Genomic DNA, 27,542 nt, shown 5'->3' with positions numbered 1-27,542 from the left:
TGGTTAAAAGAAAGAAGGTTTCACCTGTAAAATTCATGATGGCACAATGGGCAAAAATTCCTAGACTTAAGGGAGATGTTGGGTGCTATTGGTATTTATTAATGCAAACAGATAAATCCGCAAGCGCATGGATACCGCTGTAGCTTTCACCTAGGAAAGGTATTGATTTTCATGGGGAACGCGAAGTGTACTAATTAAGGATCAAGGTCATCCAAGGATAAAGATATGTGTTTTTGTGGGGAGAGAGGAATTTCCTAAAGTTTCTCTAGTTGATCTAGGAATCAAAGTTACTATAAGTTTGCTTACTTCAGGACATCAAAACACTAGCCTCAGACTAAGATGAGAAAGAGGCTAGGAAGTTTTGACTATGGTCCTACAAACACCAACCCTAACGTGGTGGACTACGTCGGCCGTCAGGGCTATCACCACCTAGGGCTACCACAACTATCCATAGGGATGGGTGCAATTCTAGGTAATCGCAAGACTAAGCACCACACCTAATCTATTGATTACTACTCTAGTTTTGCAAAGACTAGAGCACTTGATGCAAACAGGAATCCAATAAATAACTTAAAGTAAATACTAAAATTAAGTAAATAGAGAACTTAAGAATAGTAATTGAAGAACCTGGAGATTACTCAAGGATGAATCCAATCTGTAGAAGTACAAATTCAAGGAAGATCTGATAGATTTGGCTCCCCTTAACTCTCTCCTCTTCTCTCTCCCTATTTTCTATTTTACAACTAGAAGGAAATCATCTAGAGGGACACTACTACAAAGAGTATGAAATTATGAAGCTCTAAAGCATAGGGTATGTAGAGGTGTCTCTGATGGAGGGGGTCTGGGGTGCCTTATATAGGTGGAAGCTAGAGTAGCAGCCAAGGAATTGAGGTGGAGTAGAGGACAAGGACTCTAGGTGGAGTAAGGGGCAAGGAATCACCATGTCATCGATCCACATCCACTCTCTCGACCACCATTGGATAAACCGACCTAAAACTGCCGTAAAATCAATGGTGTAGATTGTAGGAAGGAGAACAAGGCGGCGGGAGGTGATGGGCCACCCCCATGGGCCGAGCGACCTCCCTAGTGGGCTGGTCAGCCCACTATGGTGCTAGGTGGGCTCCTCCTTCTAGTGGCGAGGCTTGGGCTCCATCTTGAGTTGTCTTTCAAAGGTTTTGTGGGTTGAATCACTCACTATCATCGGTTTGCTTGTTCGAGTGTATGACAGTGGTCCCAAGAGCTATTTTCTAGATACATCCTCCTACAGTCATGAAATCACTAAAGCTCATGGAATTCATTAGTTTAAACCCCTATACCTATGTTTGGTGATGGAATTAAAAATAAATGCAGGTTATGTTGATGGTTTATAATTGGTGTTAGTGACCGTCAACAAGCTCCCCCACACTAGTTCTTTGCTCATCCCCGAGTAAAGGTTAGAATAAAGTAAACAGAAACATAACTATTCAAGAATGGAACTAGCATACGCATTATTCCAAAACATTCCTCATACCTGCAGGATATGTGAAGTGGCTAACATATCTCCTTGAGCAGTTGAAAAGTGGAACAGCTCTCGAAGCAAAGTGATCTTCCCAAATCTCATCTCAGTAACTTGGAGTTTTTTTTTTAAATTTTCACAAGAAAAGCATAGTTCACTTTTCCTCAAATGGTACTCTCGAATCACTCAATGGTGTATGATTCCTTACCAAGGCACAAATGAGCATTGCCTTCTTTTGTATCATCCTACTTCTAAAAGGTTATGTAGAGTTCAGGTAGGGGTAAAATATGTAGCATACTTACCTTGCATATATTGTAAAGTCAAATCCCGGATCCAAGGAGGGAAATGTCATACTCTTAGATCAAGATGTGCATGTGTGTAGAATATTTGGTGGCTAACCTAATTCTACTATGCTCCTTGGAAACATATCTCTCTTTTTCAAACTTGAAATATTTGCAAGAGTAGGGACTATCTCTTTTTTTATGGTGAGCATCTAAGTACCCATTGTTTTTAATACTCCGGACATCTTTGTGTTCGTTTTTTTCAACTCTTCTCTTTTTTTTCTTTTTTTCCACTTTTTCTTTTGCATAGCCCCATGTCTCTGTTCTGCAACAAAACTTTTCAAGAGAGATATTCACAAGAACTTGGAGCATTTATTTGGTGAATAAACCTATTAAACATATTTTTGTGTTCACCCCCAGTGTAGGAGTCAAACATTTTGAGGTGGATGAAAAACATGTTTTTTGTACTTCTAGTGTAGAAGCAGCACATATATGTCGCATGTACGTGCTCTTGATCTTGGGAGCATGATAAATCTCTCAACAAGGGTCAATAAGACTTGACAAAACTCAACACAAAGCATGCAGCATGTGGAAGGTTTGTATCCTACAAATATGTATATGGCTCTGGTAAGAATTTATCACCACTCAGGAGTATGTGATACTATGGTTTACAATATTTTTATCAAAAACAAATTCTCCAAGCACCTTGACTAGAACCGGTAGGATTTCTAAACCAGAACTACATCACACTCCACAACAACTTAGTCAATATGATTTTCCTATATGATATTTTTCCCACAAGCACCGAGTATATGTAAGGAATAAACATTATGCATACCAATCTTAAAGAGCTATATTCATATTCACTTTCAAAATTTTATCTTTAAATGTGAAACTTGGTTCATTTTAAATTGCATGTGTAAACAATTGCAAGCAAAGAGTAAGCATATGAACAAGTGAAAGAGAATCAAACCAAATTCTAGAAGTTGTGTGCAGACTTCTTCACCAGTTCATGATGTGCTTCAGCGCATTTGTTCACCATGGGAGTGTTGCACACCCCCACACTTCTCCAAAACTGTACCAGGCTTTTATTCATTTACAGAAATGGTGAAAACAAAAGGGGACTCTTCTGGTGAGAGACACCAGAGAGTTAATATTTATTCAACTACAAAATTTAACTAAAATCGAATGAAGACAAAATTTAAATTTCCAAAATTTTATACTAAGAAGAGTTTCAATTTTATGAGGAAGATTGAATGGGTTTAATGTGAGAATTCTATCAACTCAATCACATCATGTTCCTCAACCATGTTAATTTGTGGCTCAAAATAAATTTTCAACCGTTGGGCATTTACCTTAAAGGTGTTACTTGTATCATCTTGGATGGTGATGGCCCCATGGGTTGAAGTGTTGATGACCTCATAAGGTCCATCCCACTTGCTTCGCAGTTTACCATGTCCAAAGAGCTTTACTCTTGAATTGAATAGTAGAACTTTGTCTCTAGGCTTGAACTCCTTGTGCTTGATTATCTTATCATGCCATCTTTTTGTTCTTTCTTTGTAAATCTTGGAGTTGTGATAAGCCTTTTCTCTCCATTCTTCGAGCTCAGATAGTTGCATTTGATGATTCTTGCCAGCTAGGTGAAGATCCATGTTCCATTTCTTGATTGCACAATGTGCCCTGAATTCCATTCAATAGGCAAATGACATGTTTTTCCATATACAAGCTGATAAGGTGACATGCCGATTGGTGTTTTGTATGCAGTTCGGTAGGCCCAAAGTGCATCAGGGAGTTTGTCCTTCCATCTGTTACCCATTTCATCAATGGTCTTTTGCAGAATATTTTTTATTTGTTTGTTAGATGTTTCTGCCTAACCACTAGTTTGGGGATGGGATGGCGTTGCGATGTTATGACAAACTCCATGTTCTGCTAGGTACTTTTGGAAGACTTTATCTATGAAGTGGGATCCTCCATCACTTATGACAATCCGGGGTGTACCAAAATGAGGAAATATGACTTCGTGGAACATTCTCTTGGCATGTTTTGAATTGGTAGTTCGACATTGTATTTCTTCTACCCATTTGGACACATAGTCCACGGCCACAAAGATTTACTCATAGTTCTCGGACTTGGGGAACGGCCCCATGAAATCAATCCCCCACACTTCAAAGAGTTTTACTTGGAGATTATTCATGAGAGGCATCGCATCTCACGAGTTGATGTTCCCTTATTTTTTACATCGGTGACATCTCCTGACAAACTCCTTTGTATCTTCATACATCATTGGCTAGAAAAAGCCACTTTGCTAGATCTTGGCATGTGTCTGGAATGCTCCATAATGTCCTCCATATGGTGAGGCATGACATCTCTCCATAATCTTAGTAGCCTCAGCCATAGAGACACATCTTCTCAATAATCCATCAGCGCAAACTCGGTATAGATATGGCTCATCCCAAAGGTGAAAATGACTCTCATGGATCAACTTTCTTTTGCTCTCACCAGGTGGGAGATAGTCTATCACTATAAAATTCATGATGTTTGCATACCATGGATCAGAGTATGTTATTTTAAGTAGGGTGTCATCCCTTAGGTAGTCATTGATGGGTAACTCATGCATTTCCTTATATTGAAGCCTAGACAAGTGATCAGCTACCGAATTCTCTACTCCTTTCTTATCTCTAATTTCTATGTCAAACTCTTGGAGTAGAAGAATCCATCAAATTAGCCGAGGCTTAGCATCTTTCTTAGTGAGGAGTTACTTTAGAGCAGCATGATCTATATAAATGATTACCTTTGCCCCCACTAATTAAGATCTAAACTTGTCTATAGCAAAGACAACAACCAACAATTATTTTTTCAGTGGTAGCATAGTTGAGCTAAGGTCTAGCTAAGGTTTTGCTAGCAAAGGATATGGCATAATGCCTCTTATCCTTGGTTTGGCCTAGAATGGCTCCAACTGCAAAGTCGCTAGCATCACACATGATTTCAAAAGGAAGCTTCCAATCAGGTGGTTGAATAATTGGAGCTGAGATGAGTGCCTTTTTAAGGATTTGAAAAGCTTCATAGCACTCGTCATTAAAAGATGAAAGGTGCATCCTTAGCTAGGAGACTAGTTAGGGGTCTAGCAATTTGAGAAAAGTCTTTGAGAAAGCGCCTGTAGAACCCTACATGACCTAGGAAGCTACGGATTCCTTTCACATTCGTCGGAGGTGGAAGTTGTTCAATAACTTCAATTTTTGCTCTATCCACCTCTATCCCACATTCAGACACCTTGTGTCCTAGCACAATTCCTTCCCGAACCATAAAATGGTATTTCTCCCAGTTCAGGACTAAGTGCTTTTCTTCACACCATTGTAAGACTTTGTCTAAATTCTCCAAACAATCATCGAAGGTTTTCTATAGATAGTAAAGTCATCCATGAATACCTCCATGATTTTCTTAATCATGTCGGAGAAAATAGACACCATGCACCATTGAAAAGAAGTAGGAGCATTGCACAACCTGAACAACATTCGTCGGTATGCATAAGTTCCATATGGGCATGTGAAAGTAGTCTTACTTTGGTCATTTGGGTGGATCAGGATTTGATGATACCCGGAATACCCATCAAGGAAACAAAGGAAGGAATGATTTGTGAGGTGTTCTAACATCTCATCGATGAATGGCAATGGAAAGTGGTCCTTCTTAGTGGCCTTGTTTAGCTTCCGATAGTCAATGCACATCCGCCACCTAGTGACAGTTCATTGAGGAATGAGTTCATTCTTCTCATTCCTAACAACTGTCATTTCTCTTGTCTTTGGCACAACTTGGACAGGGTTGACCCACTTACTATGAGGCATGGGATAAATAATCTCGGGCATGCAGTAGTTTAAGGACATCTTTCTTAACAACTTCTCGCATAGCATTGTTAAGTCTCCATTGTGGCTCCCTTGAAGGTGTGCCGTCGATAATCAATAGGGATGCGATGAGTATAGAGAGTGGGGCTAATGCCCTTGAGGTCTTAGAGTGAGTAGCCTATAACGAATCTATGTCTTTCAAGAATGGTGACAAGCTTTTGTGTTTCATCTTTGAAGAGCTTGTCACTGATGATCACCGGGGTTTCTCGATTATTGTGAAGGAAGACATATTTCAGACCTAAAGGGAGAGGTTTTAGCGCAATTGAAGGAGGTAATGGATGCTCATTTTTGTTGAGCTCAATGGGCTCTGCTAGCTCTTCCTCCTCTTGAACAAAGTGTTCATCATCGAGGGCTAGTTGAGCCATCTCTTCTAGAGACGCCATTAAAACCTCCTCAATGGAGTCTTGTTCAGATTTGGGTTCCACCATCGTGTTAACAGAACAAGAAAGAGGAATGTCAATAGTGGAATTCCCAACCTTGAAGTCTAAATGACCTCGTAGTGGTTTTTCCTATAGAAGTCTCATGATTGGTCTACCAATCAAGAGAGGAATCTCCGAGATGTGAAAAATGTGAAAATCTAGACATATCCTAGAGTTATTGATTATGACTGGAACAACCCTTAAGACCCGATGGCTTTCAAGAATAAATCCTGATAGGCTTTGTAGAAGTTTTCGATATGGGGTTAATGATGTGTCGGGGTAAAGAGTATCAGCTAATGCCTTAGAAATGAAGTTTATCCTAACGGAAGGATTATAGTGGATTTTCATAGCGGACCCTCTAACTTGGCACAAAAGAAAGGTTGAAGGGGAGATGATTTGAGCTACCTCAGGAGATAACTCCGCTTCCCTTAGCCATTCATAACTCATGACTGACGAGAGGCTTTTGATGTGTTCTGTGGACTGATTCTTCGTGCTGGTCAGATGGTGTAGTGTGCGCTAGAGGTCTCGCTTCGATAGGCAAATTCTAGGTATTTCCATAATCTTCAAAAAGATCTTCCTTGAATTCAAAGGGAAACTCTAAAGGAGATGTTTCTTCATCCTCTATTTGGTTTTGCATTCCCTTATCGGAAGGTTTTTCAGCAACCAAATCCTAAGAAGAATCAATTGGAATTTCCAATTCAGTTGCGTGTTCCTCCTCTTTTGGCTCGGGGCTTAGCTCGACTGCTTTAGGGAATTCATCATAAACGCCAGTGTAAGGGGTGTTTTCAAGGATTTTATTAAGGATTGTTTTCCCCTAACTAACGGTTTTATGAGAGAACGATCCTCCTAAAGAAATATTGAGAAAAAGGGCAGCTTCTTTGCTAAGGCCATAATGGAAGTGCTGTAGAAGAACATGGTCAGGCATAGACAAATCTGGGCTAGATGTAATTAAATTTGAAAATCTTGCCCAAGCTGCTCCTTAAGTTTCCTTCTCCTTTTGTTGAAAAGTAAGAATTTCTAGACAAAGAGTGATAATCCTAGAAATAGGGAAGAAAGCAAGACAAAATTTGCCTCGAAGTTCACCCTAGTCTCCATTTACACTTCTAACAGTATGAGTATACCATTGTTTCACCCTCTCCGAAAGGGAGAATAGAAACAATTTCCATTTTAAGGTCCCATGTGTCATGCCTGGAATATTCAAGCATGAACACAGTTGCTCAAATTCCCAAAGGTGAACATATGGATTTTTGGCTTCTTCTCTAGAGAAGGTTTGCTCCCGAACCATGGCTATGAAAGCAGGGCGAAGGTCATAGCCATCTGTAAGTATAGGATGTGATGATGGTGGAGGCTCCAACAATTTGCCCTTTGGAGTGGAGAGTTTATAAATAGGAGTGGAATCCATGTGGTAAGATGAATATGGTGGTAAAAGAAAAAGAAAGATACACAGACAAACTTGGTTTAAAACTAGCACAGCTACCGTTCCCCGGCAACGGCGCCAGAAAGCTTGTTGGTATTTATTCACGCAAATAGATAAATCCACAAGCGCATGGATACTGCTGTAGCTTTCACCCAGGAGTATTCCAAGGTATCGATTTCCACGGGGAACACGAAGTGTACTAATTAAGGATCAAGGTCATCCATGGATAAAGATATGTGTTTTTGTGACCAAATAGGCCCTTAATCTAACATTTTTCTAGTTACAGTCGGGTAGAACGAGTGACGCCCTCAACTAGGCAGTAGTCCCCGCCATCTGCGGTGAACCATAGCGCGGTGGCTCATAGAACATCTTCATATGACCCATTCACCACCGCCGGTAGCCTTCACCGCCGCCTGCATACGGTCTGGTTGGTAAAACTTTCGTCAATTTCCAAGCCTGCGCATTTTTTACAAAGTTGTGCACAATTTCCATTCTTGTGTCTGAAAGGGTTGCTTACAAAGCACACTCCCCACCCTATGCCTTTCTCCTTGCCCATAGCTTTTGTTCCTCATCGTCGCTTCTTGCTCCCCAGTGCTGAACTACGCGACCACCCCAACTCAATGGGGTGCAAGCCGCCACTCATCGCCGACAAGCTAGTACCCCACGGCGATTTGCCTCACCGGCAGGGCACGCATAGATACACTGGTGACTAGGATGCTACTCATCACCGTCGTGGCCGCCAATCCTGCAAGATCCAAAGGCAATGGTAATTCTTTCGCACTTCCCTCCATCTTTCTTGGATTTTTATTCCCCTCTTCACTCATCTAAGTATGAAACAAGCTTCCATCTGTTTACTAAGGAGCTCACGATCCAATCTTCGTAGGCGCTCCTTCTTTGATTCAGGCGATAGCACAACTGCTTCCATTGCTGGCCTCGCTCCACCGGATCCTAGTCAAGAACTAAAGATGGAGGAGGAGGCCCCCAACAAGAGGAACGAAGTGGCCATCCTCATAGATCGTGTCTTCATCCTCATCCTCCAACGCCTCACCTCCCGCACCTTGTGTAGCTACAAGTGTGTCTATCGCTCCTGAAATCGCCTCATCTCCGAATTTGAGTACTGTAACGAGCTGCCCTAGATTATCGTTAGATTCTTCTATCGTAGCTAGAAAGGCAAACGCAAGTTCATCAGCATCAACGGTGAATACCCCTCCTTGACCTTCTTGCCCTTCCCCATTGAGGATGTTGTGATCTCAGATTGCTGATGCGTTGGGTTTCGCTATGTTGTCTGCAATCTGATGACTAACAAATGGTGGTTACTGTGGGATAACAACTGTTCTTTTGGTTCAACTCGCTTAGGGTTTGATCCAACAGTCTCCTCGCACTTCCATGTGATTGAATATGGGAAGAAGAGGGTAGGTGAGTCCGTAGGTGTGAGCATCTACTCATCTAAGAGTGCAGCATGGATGTTTAAGGAATCTGAATGGGGCGAGGGTGTTGTATGCACATATTCGACAAGTGTGTTCCTTAATGGTTCTATGCACTAGCTAGAGTTGTCCTAGATAGTTATTGTTGATATGCAGGGAAAGACATGGAGGAAAATTCATAGGCCACGTGGTGAAGCAATCTCCATCCATGAAGCTCAGGGTCAGTTGTGTTTATGTACCGCTAGTATATTCAGCAAGTATCAACTTTCATTCTGGATCCTAGAAGACTATGGTACTGATAACAGGACACTGAAGCATATGGTGACCACGCTGGAGATATTTGCATAGGACAATATTAAATTTGATTACGATGTTTGCGATGCGAACTACAGAGTGATTGCAGTTCACGTGGAATGGAATTTGATTTTCCTTGTTGGCGAGGACAAAAAACTGATCGCATATGACATGAATCTCAGAAAAATTCTTGTCCTCCCTGCCCAAGTCGTGTGGTATCATAGACCTACCTAGAGGCTACATCCGGAGGGACTTCACTATCTTCCTTATGTTCCCTTGTTCATGGAGTCAGTAGGAGAGCAGTAAAGTTGCATATGTTGTTCTTTCTTCAGGTAGGGAGTTGTTCTAATTCTATATATATTCCAATTTTGCCTTGGTAACTAAAGCAATTATATGTTGAATATTATTAATGTTGCTGCTTTGTGCAAGTTGTGGAGTCTGAGTGCTTTTGAACGATTTTTCTGCAATGGCTCAGGGAGGAAGAAGAGGGGTTCCATGGTGCACTGGCTACCAAACTAAAGAAAGCTTTGCCTTGCAAGTAGGAGTGCCAATCTAAAAGAGCGGAGCACATCTACCTCGTTTTCGTTATGTAAGTCTGTAAGGAGCAGAACCTTTATTCTCCTATCTATGTACCGCTTGTGTTAATTCTTGAGTTGACACAATTCTTATGTTAGTGTCGCTTCTTATTATAAAAAGTACTCTTCATTGTGGACATGATGAATGGTATGTAATGATTATATCTGTATGGTGTGTGTTCAGTAAGTTATTAAGGCCCATCTGAATTAGTAAATAAATTGTAAAAACCGGATGTAATTCTATCACCGTCTGATGTAAGGGTCGTTGTCTGTTTGGTCATCACCGGCATAACACTCGCCGTTGGTGAAGCAGACGACCAACACTGCCGCTATTCGCCTCATGCGGTAGGGGTCAATAGTGTATCACTGCTGAATCGTACTGCAATGCGACGGTGACCATTACCGATGACCAGGCGGTTCATACGCTGAAGTGACGGTGATGTCCACCTCAAGACAGACGCGTCGGGCGCCAAAGCGACGGTGAACACGCACTGCACAAAATCGGGTCATTGTGCAAGGCGACTGTGATCCTAATCATTGGTCAAAACGGTAGTGTTAGTGTACACCCACACAGGCGGGTTGTGGTACAACGTGACGCAAACAACGACCTAATCACAGACGGATCATAAGCCAACACAACGGTGTTAGTGTATACCAACACAACTGGGTCGTGCTCCAATGCAACAGAAGTAAGGACCTTATCGTAGACGGATCATAAGCCAATATGGCGGTGTGAGTGTACACTGCAGACGGTCTCAGATAGGGACGGTGATGACTACGACTATCACTGCCGCCAGCTTACTGCCGAGGCCGAAATTAGACTACGATGGGGTTTATGACGTGACTGTGAAAGATGCAAATGTAGTAATGCTAGTAACACAGAACTATACTCTCTCCATTCACTTTTATAAGACATAGTGCAACAGACTTAAGTTGGATCTGTAACAAATAATTTGTCTGATAGTTATGTGCCGCTAGAATGTGATTTTTATAAGGCACAATGCATATAACTATACCCATGTTTGTGCACTCGTATCCACCTTAATCCATGTGTGTTTGGGGAGGAAATTAGTTAATTTTCCATCCCAATCTACCTCAATACATGTGGATTGAGATGAACACGACTGCAGTCAAACAAGGCCTAAAGTGGATCAGTTATGGGCTTAAGGCTCATGATATGTATCCTTTCCCCCAATAAGAACAGACACATGTGTGTCACGTGTCAGATACATCAACGAAAACTAAAGATGGCTTTCAGTGATTGCTTTCAATTCATCAAGCACTTTTATGTAGAGCTTGTGTTGACCGAGTTTGCACATACATGCAAAAGGAATCCCTACTATCAACCAACCCATTCACTTTGAGTAGCAACATTTTGACATCTTACCCAATCCATGTGAGGTTTATCTAACTTTTGAATGATGCCCGACCTTTCACTAGATCATGAAGAGCTAGAGCTTAGCTCAACAAGCGAAGCATATGTTCCATCCTTTGTCCGCATCAACTCTTCATGCTTGCCTTTCTCGGCTACTGCCCCATTCTTGAGGACAGCAATGATGTCTGCACCTCTGATTGTTGACAAGCGATGTGCTACCACCACGGTCGTTCTACCAACCATCACTTGGTCCAGCGCCTCTTGCACCACTCGCTCTGACTCTGCATCTAGCGCACTTGTTGCCTCATCTAGCAGGAGCACCTTGGGATCCTTGATGATGGCCCTTGCGATGGCTACACGCTGCTTCTGCCCACCTGACAGTTGGATTCCTCTTTCGCCGACAATGGTGTTGTACCCGTCAGGCAAAGCAGATATGAACTGAAGTGCATTGGCTGCTTCAGCAGCAGCAACAATCTCTTCTTCAGATGCCTCCCCTTGATTCCCATAAGCTATGTTGGAGCGGATGGTGTCATTGAATAGTACGGGCTCTTGCGAAACTAGTCCAACTTGCTGCCGAAGCCAGCTAACTTTGAGGGCTTGAAGTTCCACATCATCAAAGAGGATCTTACCGGAGTCTGGATCATAGAACCTTTCAAGTAGTGCGATCGCTGTGGACTTGCCACTTCCACTCTCCCCAACTAGTGCAACAGTCTGCAAGTGATAATGTCACAAAAAATTAGTTCAGTTCAAAATTGTATATTACTACTTTGTTCTTATCCAATTTGACCTGTCCAGAAGGAATGCTCAATGATAGATCCTTCAAGATTTGAACATTTGGTCGTGACGGATACTTGAAGCACACATTCTGGAAAACAATTTCACCCCTCACACTTGTGATGGTGATACCATCCTCACAGCTATAGTCGATCTTAGATTCCTGGTCAAGAATTTCGAAGACAGATGCAGCCGCATCATTAGCCTTGGTGCTGTCTGCGCCAATTGCACTTGTTCGCGAGATTCCGCTAGTTGCTAAAACTAATACGAAGAAGACCTGAAAGCCAGTACTAGACCAGTTAACCACAACATGTGAAACCATCAATTCTATGCACAATAATAAAAAATTTTGATCTCACCCTAAACACTTCAGGAAATGTTGCCGTTCCTTGCTGAACAAACTTGGCACCAACATAGAAGCACAGAGCATATGTAAAGTAGAAGGCAAGGAATGAGAAGCCAAACCCCAAGCCACCAACAATGCCTTCCCTTATTCCTTGTTTTATGGGAGATTCACATTTCTTCTCATAGGCGTCCATCACTTTCTTCTCAGCAGAAAACGATGCTATAGTTCTGATGCCGCCGATTGCATCAGTAGCTACTTGACTCGCTTCTTCATACTTCAACTGTGTCCCACCAAACAATTAGACAAAAAAATATTTTTCCATACGATAAATGCTTGTAGGAACAACATTTCTGATTTATCCATAGCATGTACCTTTGCATTTCTGTTGAGACCTTTAAGGAACTTCATTTGGGCATAGCCTTGGAAACCCACAAAAGGAACCACCACAGTGATAATCAATGCCAGCTTCCAGTTTGCAACTACTGCTATTGTGAAGCCTGATATGACAGTGGATACAGTCTGAACATTAAGTGCTAAATTGTCCCCAACAAGTCGCCTTACATTCATAGCATCAGTTGACAGCCTTGCACCAATTGTTCCACTAAAGTAAAATAAAAGGAAATTTATGGTATGAGTGTTGATGGTTGTTGTAGTGCTAACTGCATATAAGTTGTTCATAAAAAGCATTTGGTCATTTATACTTTTCTTAGTACTGAAAACAGGTGTAACAAAGATGAATGATGTCTGATAAAAATATTTGACACCATAGTAATATTGTCTTCTAAAGGGCGGGCTTGGTGCAAGCGGTAGAGTCTTACCGCCTGTGACCGGAAGGTCCCGGGTTCAAGTCGCGGTCTCCTCGCATTGCATAGGCAAGGGTAAGGCTTGCCACTGACACCCTTCCCTAGACCCCGCACAGAGCGGGAGCTCTCTGCACTGGGTACGCCCTTTTATAGTAATATTGTCTTCTATGGTCAGATCAACATAATTAATGATTTTGGTAGTGTTCAGAATAAAAAAAATATGAATATGTTTTTATAAGATTTCTGCATCACTTGATTGAATACAAAATATATATATATATATATATATATATATATATATATATATATATATATATATATATATATATATATATTTTAAGATATTTTAAGTGAGAGCAACAACCAAGACACTGATTTCATAGTTATACATGAAAAAGACCAGCTGGAGGAATGTTTCATAGGATAACAGGAAAACAGGTTATTTTGAAACATAATGAATTGAACACACCTTGAGTGTTCAGGTTTATCAAACCAGCTGATCTCTTGGCGCATTACACTTTGGAATGTCAGTGATCGCACGCGCTCCACAAGCTTCCCACCAGCTAATCCAAATAGGAAGTATTCTATTGGAATAAGAACAAATGCACAAGCACCCAGCACAACAAACATGCTTGCCCAGAACCTGGAGTCCTTTAGTAGTTCTGCCGGTGGCTCATAAAACACCTTTATCGCGGTTGAAATTAATGTGCCATATATTGGAAAAATGACTCCATGCATCGCAGCAGTTATAGAACCAAGTGCAAGAACAAAAGCTTCTGGTTTGTTCAGATAGAAGAGTCTACCAATTGGAGCTTTCTTTGGAGCTCTAGTCATTTTGTCGGTAGTCTCCTCTACATCAGGAGATCCATTAAGTACCATAGGATCAGGTAGGCTAAGTGGAGCAGGGAAGGAGTGCCTACCACTATACCCAAAAGAGGAAGATCCTTTACTAGTTGATCTCTGCCTGGAGATACTTTGGCTTCTTGGTTTGCTATTAGTACATCTTGAGCCAAAACCATTTGTTACTATGATATCAGGGTCAACACTAGAAAACTCTGCCCCTTGCCGTGTCTCTTGTAGATGTATGAGCTGAGAGTAAGCACCTTCAGGTATCTTCATTAGTTCTACATGTGAGCCTGCTCAGAGTTCATACAAGAAAAAGTTATCTACCTAAGCATGCAGCTCAAATACCATGCTGAGCAAAAAAGAATGAATATTTTATTACCATACAAAAGGACTAATAATTTTTAGGATGACCATAAGGGCATATATATTATGGCTATTACATAATTAGTAGATAGACTGTCTGCTATCTATCAATTAGTTATTAGAAACATCTTGCATTGGTGCTCTAAATGATTTTTCTATTTATCTAAAATAAAATATGCTCGTAAGATTAAAAATATGGCTGTAACTTGTGTCTATTTATAGTTTCATTTGGTAAAAACATTGTACTTTGCGACCTACAATCTTATAGGACAGCACATGGGGGCAACATGGGAACAATATTTTTTTCCTAGAGATTAAAGGAAAACACATCTATTTCTAGGATTTTAATTAGTCTTCAAATTTCACATATTGTACCTTGTTCAACCATCTTCCCATGTTGCAGGACAGAGATCACATCAGCATTCTTCACTGTGCTTAAGCGATGAGCAACGATAATTGTAGTCCTTTCTAACATTACCCTATTCAAAGCTTCTTGAACTACCCTCTCAGATTCCATATCCAATGCGCTGGTTGCTTCATCAAGTAGTAAGATCCGAGGGTTCTTTACGATTGCTCTAGCAATAGCTATTCTTTGCTTCTGCCCTCCAGACAATTGAGTTCCACGTTCCCCAACCAATGTGTCAAGACCCTGTAATGTTCACAAGATATACTGATTAATAATGTGTGGCAGAAAGTTAGCGACTAATTAACATTGTGAGTGCATTAGTTTATATGTACATTTGGTAATTTATCAATGAATTTAGCAGCATTTGCAAGCTTAGTTGCTCCCTTGATCTCTTCTAGTGTTAAATTTTCCATTCCATAGGCAATGTTTTCCCTGATTGTAGTTGAGAATAACACTGGTTCTTGGCTGACGAGACCAATTTTTCCTCTTATCCATCCAAGGTTCATTCTTCTGATGTCAACTCCGTCAATCAAAACTTCTCCAGCCTGTGGATCATAGAACCTCTCCACCAAGCTGATCACGGTCGACTTCCCACTGCCACTCTCCCCAACTAGGGCCATAGTTGTGCCATTTGGTACTCGCAATGAGAATCCATCAAATACTAAATGTTCAGACCTGGTAGGATAGCTGAAGTACACATTCTTCAGTTCAACATCACCCTTTACGTCCTCCAATATGACACCTGTGGTATCATATATATCAATATCGGGTTTCCGTTCAATTGTCTTGAACATTCTATATGCTGCTCCTTGACCTTCAGCAAAAGCTGTTACTGATGGTGTTGCCTGACCTAAGGACCTGCAGAATAGACATATGTAACTAAAATTAGCAAAGCTGATTTGTCTGCAAAAAAGAAAAAAACAGCTATGGAAAGACCCTACTAAAAGCACATGAGATTGAAAATATGTTATACTCCATGTTTTATAACATTTTTTTGAGAGAATGTTTTATAACATTTTGAAGTAGATATTAAGATATATTCACATCGAGAGTGAGGCCGATCCACGTAGAAGCATTTGGTCATTTATCATGAACGTTATTGCTCATTTAAGAATCTTCAGTGATCATGATCACTTAGGTTATGATACTTACAAAGCGCCGATCATGACAGCCATTATGACAGAAATAACCATGCCGCCATTGTATCCTCGCTCAACTATCAGTCTAGATCCATACCAAACAGCCAACCCATAACTGCAAAATAAGATTGCCATTACAGAACCCAATCCAAGTCCATTTACAGCACCTTCTTGTAGAGCAGATTCATATGCTTTTCTTATGAACTTGTTATATGTTCTTACAGCTTGCTTCTCACCATTGAATGACACAACCTTCAAAGCATAAGCAGATCAGCTAGGTTACCAGAACATCACAATGCTAGCTACCTTATTACAAGTAAAGGATGCAAGAGTGAATAACCACAAAGAAGTTGCACTAACCGTTCTAATTGCTCCAAGCATTTGTTCGACAACATTCCCAGCATCACCATATTTTGCTTGCATGCGGGTGGAGAGTCTTGTCATCACCTTTGAAACAATCGCACCAGCAATGGCAGTTGGAGGAATGCTTGAGAGCATAACAAGGGCCAAGAGCCATCCTCTCACAAATGCAATAATAAAGCCACCAACAAAAGTAGAAAGGAGCTGTATGGACTTCCCAACCTAATGAAAAATATGTGCATAAACACCCCAAAGAGTTAACAAGGGAACAGTTCTTATGGTTTATCAGATGTTCATAAACAAACCGAGTACATATATTTTTCTACTTGAAGAATATTAAGGTACAAAACTATGCAATATTTGATAGCAAGTTCATGTTACCAACATTGTGTAACATTAGGATTTGGCTTCTCTGTCGACTTTGCTTTTTCTACACACTTCTTTTTGTAAGTCATGTGCAAAAGTATATGTTTAATCATTGTACACACTTTTTTGAAACTCATCTCAGGAAATAAAAAAAATCTTCGCCATGTTGCTTATAGAAATCTATAGCATAAAAATGCACTCAAACATAAGCCTTTTTTTGTACCGTATTGGTCATGGATATCCAAAAAAGGAAAAAAAATGAGAACATGCATTGCGCGTATTTTATTAAGAGAAGAGGGACTGCGACCACGCATCGAAGAGTTCAAAATATGTACATCGAAGAAGAAATGCAATTTAGCTATTAGCCTTTCACTTCCTACAGTTTCAAAGGAGCGTACCTTTTCTCCAATGGCATCTTGAATTAGGAATGTATCCCCTGCCATCCTCTCAACCGCTTGTCCAGTGCTCATTTCCATGTCAAAGAATGCAATATCCTGTCTTAGAATTGCCTTGAGATACAAGGCTCTGATTCGTGCTGCTTGTCTTTCTCCAGTAATTGTCCAACATGATACCTCTAGCAAAATATCAAGTTACTAAATTGACAGAGATTTGTTTCTAGTAATATCCATTACTGAAAAGAAATTCAGGAAAACAAATCTTCTGTATAAGTAATCATTTCCTAAAGTTGGCAAATTCTGAAATCAAAAGAGGATTTCTGCCCAGTAATGGCTATGACAAATTTTGGATAGGAAATACACCACTTACGAAGTGTTGACGCAAACCCTGCTCCAATGGCAAGATAAACGAAGTTCATTATCACCTGGGAACAGGAAACAGGCCATTGTTCAAAGAAAGAAAAAGAAAACAAAGCCAGTTACCTAATTAACCTATATATTTTTTCTTTTTAGATGACCAGTACAGTTTTGTTTCAGATTTGAGTTCCCATCATTTACAATCATTTGTAAAGGAGTTCTTTGTAGTTTTACATGAAAGCTATTTAACAGAGGCAATATTACGGTACTCCCTGTCACAGGATTGTAATTGCGGCCAGCATCATGGTAGTTCATCGGAAGTCGATGTGTGGGTCTCCGATGGCTCGGACACTCAATACACGGAAGGGACACGACTCGATTTATCTTAATCTGGGCTTCTAAGCCCTACATCCAGCAGTGTATAGCGATCTTCGTGTTAGGAATGCCCAATCAGGGGAAGAATTTTTGAATGGTGATGTAGGCCGAAGTTTCCGAGGAATCCAAATAACCTATGGGTTTTTTTCAGATTTGGCGAGCATCCGGAACAACTAGTGAATTAAAGCTCTATTGTACCTAATTGGTGCATTGATTTTTGCATCGATAATACTTTTTGCCGGTTGGTTCCATTATCACAAAGTCGCTCCCAAATTGGCCTGGTTCCAAAATGTAGAATCCATGTTGAATCACCACTTAGCGGGGTTATTAGGACTTGGTTCTCTTTATTGGGCGGGACACCAAATCTGCCCATGGCGTTGGTGGAGTCCATTGTCTTGTTGTGTCACGCCCGTTGCGTGACGCCTACCCAGAGAGTAGCCGATAGGGCCTCGCGTCCGTTGAACGGACAGATGGCGCAACATCTCCATACCTGTCAGTCCTCGAGCGTTTGATGGGTTCTTGAGCCGGATCCTGGCAGATGGGCTGGATCCTGGCAGATAGCTCAGGACACCGGTTGCCATCCCGGGCGTTGGGTGTAGGTCAAGCTCGGGCTAGCGTCGCTCGGTAGTCCAGGGCTATGGCCGAGCCCCGGCCCCGAGCATTGGGCGACGGCTGCGGGGGCGCTTGGGCTCGCCTTGACTCCCTCCGAAGGGTACACGCGAGCGTATTTGATGGGTATAACCCCCGAGCGATCTATGGGATCGGTTGGGGGGGTCCGTCAGTCGGCTTCCTCTTTCCCAGGAACTCAACATATCTTTATGTTAGACTCTCGTCAAGTACCATGTAAAAGTAATTTTTTAGCAAGTTCATAATATATACAACATTATGCTCATGTTCATCGTAGTAAAAAAGTATACAAAAGTCATGTGAGGAACACATCGTACGAACCAAGAAAACCGTTAAACATGTCATGTCAGATTATGGTCTGATGTAATGACAACTAACAAAATTTTAGAGACAAAACACGTTACAGACACGATTAAAAACATGTTACATGCATGCATGAACTAATTGGGTTGGGAAATAACTTGAGCATAACGGTAATGCTGCTGCTAGACGTGGCGACACGGCCGGTGAGGGGACACAGAAAGAGAGAATTCCTTATTTGATACTGGAAAAATAAGTCGTTTCTTTCTTGGCCCTGAAATTTTCTTCGTTCCCTATTTGACACTCACTTCAACTTTCATCCCTAATTTGATACTACCGTCAAATCCGTTAGCTAACGGTGTTAACTAGCTGTTAAAAAGACGTTTTTGCCCCTAGAAAAAAAGCGGCGAAGTAAATTTGAGAGGAAAAAAAACCTGTGCCCGCCTCTGATGCATGCGCCCAGCTGCAAAAAAAGGCGCGGTTTTTTTTCCTCTCAAATTTGCTTCGCCGCTTTTTTTTATAAAGCTGGCCAGTCATTCACATGTCAATTTTGTCTTAGAAAGCCCTAAAAACAAGTCCATCTAATCACCACAGCTCTAAAAGAATCAGTCGGCTGACGAAGACGAACGCCAAGCCCTGGGCCGCTTTCCAAGCTTGTGCACGAACGACCTAGGAAGGGCTGTCCGCTTCATGTGTTCTTCCATGAATATCGGATTTGGATGATTATTTTTCTCTTAGGTTATATTTAATTATTTAGCTAATTCATAAAAAATTAATGGTTCGGATTCATCTGTGCTATTACCACCAACCTCTCCGTCTTAAAATATAAGGGATGCACGTTTTAATTTAAATTATATTAACTTTGATCAAAATTATAGAAAATAAGTATAATATCAAACTAGTGTCATTGGATACGTTGTGAAATGTATTTTCACATTTTACATCTTTGATGTGATAGATGTAAATACTCTGTATAAATTTGGTTAAACTTTATATGGTTTGATTGAGGATAAACTTGAATCCCTTAGCTTGTATTTAAGAGGACAGAGTAATAAGTAATGGGAGTACCATAGTATTGTCCCTTATGAAATAGTACATGATGAGACATGTTGGTGAAAAATTAAAGGATAAAATGAGATTCCATGCACCAGTGGAGCTACACCTCCTCGCGGTACAAAGCTAAAATTCAGATTTTGTTCAGATGGTAACCATCCACAACTAACATATATGCCTGGAAAAGTGGGTTGTTGGATTGTAACATAATGAGACTGTTACAGTCATATTACAGGCTAGGATACGTTTGTTTTTAGCTTACGTACAGATAAATTAAAGCTGAAAAAGTAGTCCCTAAGCAGGCTAGGACCACGAGATAGAGTAAATTTATCAATGGGCCGGGTCGTTTGCTGCCGTAGTTTTACATTATGTAAATATTTTGTCCTGAAAAATAAAATAAAGTAAAAAAATTTGTCTTGAAAATAAAATAAAGTTGTCATCAACCATTAGTTGCCACGTAACTACCAATAGTATGTGCGTGAGATAAAGCTCTTTGATTCCTATATATACTAGAAAACATGTTATATATACTCTCTACATACTAGGGGTGAGAGAGAGAGAGAGAGAGAGAGAGAGATTGCTGTCAGCTAGCTACTGTATGATGTATATGAGTTACAATAAAGTTGTGCTAAACAGCCATTTGTACTTGCTCTAGTGGATGTCCTTAATTTTTCAGTAAACAGATTCTATCGATCCAATGGTACCGCATCACCGAAATTCAATCGCACATTGGAAGCATGGATATGTCCAATTCTGAAAATGTTCCCCATAAACTGACAAAAATGGGAATGGTAACTTGTATGCTTAGTGTTTGGAGAATCTAAAACGACAGATAGCAATCTGTTTACAAATCTCCTTTCTACTATGAGCTAATGCATATTTATTCAAACTATTTGTTCCTTCCTTATGTATGTACTTCTCTTCAAGACAATGTCATCTGTTAGCAGTCATGCAGCAGCTAGCGATTTTTATGATGTTTCTCCAATTCCTATAGACCTTGTTGATTCAACATCATCAGGTTACTCTTCGGTTCCATATTCAGTTGCCTCATGGCTCTAAAGTTTATGAAATTGTGTCATCTATTATCGTTTACGTACTTTATGAATTCGGCGCTCCACAGATTGCAAGATTTTGTAGTGGAATATTTAAGGCTTGGTGTGAACCTAAAAATCAGCACTGTACAAATGGTACAGATGCAAAGTTCATTTCAACTAAATATCTGAATTTACAGCAGCATCTTACTGTTTGGTTGATTTTACATTTTCCATCTAGGCATAGGTAACTAGCATAATACCAATATAATTATAATATATAGTTCAGTATTAGATTACTATTGACCAATCTACAAGTTAGATAACTACAATATCATATTTTCAAACAATACAACAACAACAACATAGCCTTTCAGTCCCAAGCAAGTTGGGGTAGCCTTTCAAACAATAGCAGGCATATATCTCCTGTGCCAAGATATTACAAAGTTCTTTTCTCTGAACTTATGTACTCTGATCCCCTGGAAAAAAGAACTTATGTACTGTGAAGTTTCGATCAATTTCTCAAAGATACAAAAACAAATATGTGCACTTGCACTCCAAAGTTGTGACCATGCCTTAATAATTGATGAAGGCTGCAACTCACTATCATTTGCTCCTCAGCTATGTTATCTAACTCGGGTAGCACAGTCTGTAAGAACATGAACATTTTATGTACTGAAATTGTATACTATCTTGCTACTCAAAATGTATATTATCTTGCGGTCTTGGTAAAGGAATATGAAGCCCCTCTTTGAACTGAAATTAAAGCAACATAATTTATTTGGTTGCAATTACATTCTTAATAATGGCAGCAAATGTCATTTTGATTTTCATCTTTCACTTTTTCCTATTAAAGTCTCTATGCAGATCTCCTCCATCTCTACTGTTAAACTGGAGATTGTCTTTTGATCAGCAAAAATCAGGAAGCACATATGCAACCAAGGATAGTTAAACACCGCATAGATTAACCCAACGACAGAGATAGGCTGGACCACTTGCGTAGCCGTGGGCGCGCGGCAAAGCTGCGTCTGGTTTTCTAGTTTTGTCTGAGAAAGCCCTAAAAAACAAGTCCATATAATCACCAGCTCTAAAAAAATCAGTCCACCTCGGATGACGCGAGTGTACACGAAGAAGAACGCCAAGCCCTGGGCCGCTTTCCGAGCTTGTGCACATAGGAAGGGCTGCCCGCTTCGTGTGTTCTTCGATGAATATCAGACTTGGATGATTATTTTCTCTCTTTTTTGTTATATTTAATTATTTAATTAATTCCTAAAAAAAATCAATGGCTCAGATTCATCTATGCTGTTACCTCCAACCTCCCTGTCTTAAAATATAAGAGATACAAGTTTTTAATTTAAATTATATTAGATTTGATCAAAATTATAGAAGAGAAGTATAGTATCAAACTAGTGTCATTGGATACGTTATGAAATGTATTTTCTCATTTTACATCTTTGATGTGATAGATGTAATACTCTTCGCTATAAATTTGATTAAACTTTATAAGGTTTGATTGAGGATAAACTTAAATCCCTTGTATTTCAGAGCAGAGAGAGTAATAGGTAATCGGAGTACCATAGTATTGTCCCTTACGAAATAGTACATGCTGAGACGTATATGAGTTAAAGGTGGCACCTTGACGACCCTGTGGAGCACGTCCGGGGATGCGGAGGAGCCGAAGGCGTCGATGATGTCGCCGAAGATGAAGGTCATGATCGGCTGCGCCATCCCGTTGGCCACCGCCGCGACGGCGCCCACGGCCATAAGCAGAGCGTCCGTCCGGTCGGCGAACACGAAGAGCCGGTACAGCGGCAAGCGCCCCGCCGCCGCCGGCTTCGGATTCTCACGGCTGCCTGCTGCAGCTCCCTCGCGTCCTCCTCCATCTCCGGCGCTAGCTTCAGCCCTCTCCCTCCTGTCGTCGCCTCCCATCAGGGTCAACTGCTACTCTCCGATCGAGGATTATTCAGATGCAGTCTTGATGATGTGTTAGTTGGCCGGCTTGCTTGCTGGTGGAGGATGCTGGCTGGTAATAAAGTGGTAAGCTTCCGTCTTCTTGGCGCGCGCTGGCGGTATGTTTGACGCCCCGCGGCCCGCGCGGCGCGGCCTGGCATATAAAACGGTCACGACTTGTGCGTGCTCGTGCTTTGGCCGCACGGCATCACGTGACCTATAAAGAAATATGGGAACGAGATTACCCTGACTGGGCTCTCGGCTCATGTATTTATACTCAAATATGGTGTACAACAGATTACATACTGATCTCAACAGATCATGCCGTGATACACGGGATACATACGCTTGCCTTACAAGCTAAGTTACAACAGCCGTATCCTATCATATCAACAGAAGAAATCCTATCATCTAACACCCTCCCTCAATCTCAGCCACTAACAAGGTTGAGATTGAATCTAAACTCCTTCAATTTGGATACCGTGATAGGCTTTGTGAATCCATCTGCCAATTGATCATCGGTGTTTATGAACCTGATGTCCAAGAGCTTCTGTGCTACCCTTTCACGCACAAAATGAAAATCTATTTCGATGTGCTTTGTTCTTGCGTGAAAAACCGGGTTAGCTGACAGATACTTAGCTCCTATGTTGTCACACCACAACCGAGCAACTAGAGAGTGTGGTATTCCAAGTTCTGTCAACAATCTCTGAATCCACATCATTTCAGCTGTTGCATTGGCCAAAGCTTTATATTCTGCCTCAGTGCTAGACTGTGACACAGTAGGTTGTTTCCTAGCACTCCAAGATATAAGATTCGGACCAAGGAACACTGCAAACCCTCCAGTTGATCTCCTATCATCCACACAGCCTGCCCAGTCAGCATCAGAAAATGCATTGACAAGAGTTGAGTTCGATTTCCTGATCTTTAGACCCATGGTCAAAGTTCCTTTCACATACCGTAGGATTCTTTTCACCGCACTCCAATGTGCTGTAGTTGGTGAATGAAGAAACTGGCACACTTTGTTAACAGCGAAGGACAAATTAGGCCTAGTGAGTGTCACATACTGGAGTGCTCCAACAACGCTCCTGTACCTTGTTGAATCTTCTTCACCAAGACTAGTCCCTTCTGTGATGCTGAGCTTTTCTGAAGTAGAGATGGGTGTATCCACCGGCTTGCAGTTGCCCATATTCACCCGCTTCACAACATCAGTGGCATACCTCTGTTGCAACAATATTAAGCCATCCACCCCTCTCTTCACTTCTATGTCGAGGAAATAGTGAAGATCTCCTAGATCCTTCAGAGCAAACTCCTTTTCCAGATCCATGAGCAGAGCCTTTGTAGCGTCTGGTGAAGAGCTTGCTACAATGATGTCATCGACATATACCAACACAAACATAGTAATTTGCCCTTTATTGTAATAAAACAAGGAAGTATCACCTTTAGATAGTGTGAAGCCCAACTGAATCAATTTGCCACACAGACGTGCATACCAAGCACGTGGTGCTTGTTTGAGACCATATAGTGCCTTATCCAATTTGCAAACATAATTTGGAAACCTCTTGTCTTCATACCCCGGAGGTTGGCGCATATATACTTCTTCTTCGAGCACGCCGTGAAGGAAGGCATTCTGAACATCAAGTTGTCGCAGAGACCAACCTTTGGAAACTGCCACTGACAAAATAAGTCGGATGGTTGCAGCCTTGACTACTGGACTGAAGGTATCTTCATAGTCTATCCCATATCGCTGCCTGTATCCTTTGGCGACAAGCCGTGCTTTGTACCGATCAACGGTACCATCAGCTTTCCTCTTAACTTTGTAAACCCACTTGCATCCTATAATATTCTTGCCTTTGGGTGGTGGAACCAGGTGCCAAGTCTGATTGTTCATCAAAGCAGTATGCTCTTTATCCATGGCCGAAACCCATCGTGCATCTCCTAAAGCAGCCTTCACATTCTTGGGCTCCTCTGGCTCAGCGGAGCTGTGAAGCCCCCACCGGATAGTGCCATCTGAACGGATCCCGTGCTGAAGACGCGTGCCATGTCGATGCGGAGGAGGCAGAGGAGGTGTAGGCAGTGTAGTCGCAGCAGCCGGCACGGGGGAGAGCTCAGGCGCACCCGTTGCAGCGGATCCAAGAGACAAATCTCCTGGAGGCGACAGATCCAGTGTGGGAGGCGATGGCAGCGAAGACTGCAGCCCGACATTTGTCGATGTAGAGGATCCGGGGCCCGACAGCGTAGGACCGGGGCACCTCGACCCCAAAGCTGATCCCGCCGCCGACCCGGTACGAGGAGTAGGAGAATCACCTCCATGCCCCCATTGTCATTATGTGATGAGGAAGAGGGGTACATGAAATGACCCCCGGAATGCGTCGTTTCTCCATCATTTTGCGCCAAGTTTGTTCCTGTTTCATCCACAGCAGTAGAGGAGCTTGCCACAACGTTAGCAGGGCCAGAATTAATCAAACAAAGTTGCGCCCCCAAGGTCCGACGATGGGTTTTGGAGAATATCGGGAAGAAGTGAAAACTTAGCACGAAGACGAGCTCCTGCATTGGGATGAAGTTGAGCAAAAGGATACACCGTATCATCAAACACCACATCATGGGAAATATATATGCGACCTATCGAGGGATCAAGACATTTGAACCCCTTGTGTAGATTGCTATACCCAAGGAAAACACAGCGTTTTGACCGGAATTGTACTTTCTTGGTGTTGTAAGGCCGAAGATTTGGCCAAATAGCACACCCAAAAGTTCAAAGAAAAGTGTAATCTGGAGGTGAACCGAGGAGGCGCTCATGTGGTGTGTCATTGGCAATGACCTTGGATGGAAGACGGTTGATGAGAAAAACAGCCGTTAAGAATGCTTCATCCCAATATTTTAGTGGCATGGATGCATGTGCAAGAAGGGACAAACCAACCTCGACAATGTGGCGATGTTTACGTTCAGCAGATCCATTTTTTTGGTGTGCGTGTGGACAAGATACATGGTGAGCTATGCCTAGGCATTTGAAGAAGGAGTTAAGGGACTGATATTCCCCTCCGCAGTCCGATTGAACTGCAAGAATCTTATGATCAAATTGACGCTCAACCATGTTCTAAAAATCACGGAAACATTGAAAGACTTCAGACTTATAACACAACAAATAGATCCACGTGAACTTACTATAATCATCGATAAAGCTGACATAATAAGAACGCCGACCCACAGAAGTTGGTGCCAGTCCCCATACATCAGTGAAAACAAGCTCAAAAGGTTTAGACAAAACACTGTTTGACTTAGGATAAGGTAATTGATGGCTCTTTCCCATCTAACACGCATCACAAATCACACCATTGCTTGAACTACTAGAAAAAGAAAGCTTATGATGACTAATAATCTACTGAACGACAGGAGCAGAGGCATGACCAAGTCGGCTATGCCACAAGGAGGTAGTGGGCTTGAAGACACCAAGCACTTGTTTATTCGGTGGAGATGGTGTGTGCAATTGAGGCTTCAACGGATAGAGACCACCCTCACATCACCCTTCAAGGAGTGTTCTCCTCGTCACCTGTTCTTTAAGAGAAAAATGCTTGGGATGAAGTTCAAGGAATGCATTGTTATCTTTAACAAGACGATGGACTGAAAGAAGACTTTTATTGGCACTAGGAACATGGAGAACATTATTTAGATGAATATCACGAACTGGGGATTGCAAAATGCTATGACCAAGTGATCAATTTTCATACCTGCCCCACTGGGCATGTGTACCTGCTCTCCTCCACGATACCTATCGTGGAAGGAAAGCTTCTCCAGTTCACCGGTTATGTGATCTGTGGCTCCAGAATCCACATACCAGTTGGTGTCCACTCCATAGGGCGCTGTGGTCGCCGATGATGCACTCTTTTGTGGCGGTCCAGTGAATGTGGCATCGAAACGCTTGAAGCAGCGTACCACAGTATGGCCCTCCTTGCCACAGAGCTGGCAGAAGACGCCAGACAAAAAATTACGACCACCGCCGCCTCTGCCACCATTGCCACGACCACCACCGCCGTGACGAAAACCCACGCGACCACCATCACAGCGGCCACGGGACTGGTTGGGGTTGGAATTGTTCCCCCCACGGCCACCCTTGGTGGCCACATTGATAGAGGATTGAGAACCTCCGCCATGCGTCTCCTTGCGCTGCTCATAGCTGATGAGTTGCGCATACAGTTCGGCGATGGAGATCGGTTTGACTCGCGCCGCCACCGCAGACACAATGGAGTCAAAGTCATCACCAAGGCCCGTGAGGATGAACGAGACTAGCTCCTCGTCCTCCATCTTGTGGCCCGCCGCAGCCATCTCGTCTGCGAGGCCCTTCATCTTGATGAAGTAATCCACCATGGACGACATCCCCTTGTTCACCGTGGCCAGGGCCATGCGCGTAGACATCACGCGCGCCCGAGACTGCGAGGCGTGAAGATCTTGTATCACGGCCCACAGTTCCGCCACGGTGGTCGCCGTCGTGACCTGGCCGAAGACCTCCTTGGAGAGGGAGGAGAAGAGGTAACTGAGGACGATTTGGTCCTGAGAGACCCACTTCTCATACGCTGGATTTGGTTGCGGTTCCGACTCCTTGCCATCGGTGAGCTTCTTGCCATCGGCGGGGGAGGATGAGTCCCCCTCGAGGAACTCAGGCGGGGGTGCGGCCGTGCTCTTGATGTAGCCGGCGAGACGAGCACCCTTCAACGCAGACGACACCTGGGCATGCCACATGTTGTAGTTGCCACGAGTGAGCTTCTCCGAGACGATGAGGAGAAGGCCAAAGGCGAGCGGCACATTGACGGCAGATGGTTCCGCCATTGGATCTTATTCCGTGAGGAAGAAAAGGCTAGCTGATACCATATAAAGAAATAT

The 27,542-nt window shown here is 42.2% G+C and overlaps 1 protein-coding gene and 1 non-coding gene across 2 annotated transcripts; both read right to left on the bottom strand.

Annotated features, from left to right (window-relative positions):
- Positions 1-10,814: 10,814 nt before the first annotated feature.
- Positions 10,815-22,646, bottom strand: LOC136456089 (ABC transporter B family member 3-like). The gene is made up of 12 exons (XM_066455851.1): positions 22,353-22,646; positions 17,345-17,399; positions 16,978-17,153; positions 16,214-16,435; positions 15,867-16,105; positions 15,047-15,572; positions 14,684-14,957; positions 13,569-14,235; positions 12,669-12,897; positions 12,310-12,576; positions 11,964-12,227; positions 10,815-11,887 (listed from the first exon to the last, which is right to left on the bottom strand). Exons 1-12 carry the CDS (start codon positions 22,644-22,646, stop codon positions 11,243-11,245), a joined length of 3,858 nt encoding a protein of 1,285 aa, XP_066311948.1. The 3' UTR covers positions 10,815-11,242.
- A 4,184-nt stretch (positions 22,647-26,830) lies between these two features.
- Positions 26,831-26,969, bottom strand: LOC136462108 (small nucleolar RNA Z247). The gene has a single exon (XR_010760628.1). It is a non-coding gene; the product is annotated as a small nucleolar RNA Z247 (small nucleolar RNA).
- Positions 26,970-27,542: the final 573 nt, after the last annotated feature.

This window comes from Miscanthus floridulus, chromosome 6, assembly GCF_019320115.1.
Source record: "Miscanthus floridulus cultivar M001 chromosome 6, ASM1932011v1, whole genome shotgun sequence".
NCBI classification, from domain to species: Eukaryota; Viridiplantae; Streptophyta; class Magnoliopsida; order Poales; family Poaceae; genus Miscanthus; species Miscanthus floridulus.
This window is presented reverse-complemented; position numbering and strand designations above follow the sequence as displayed.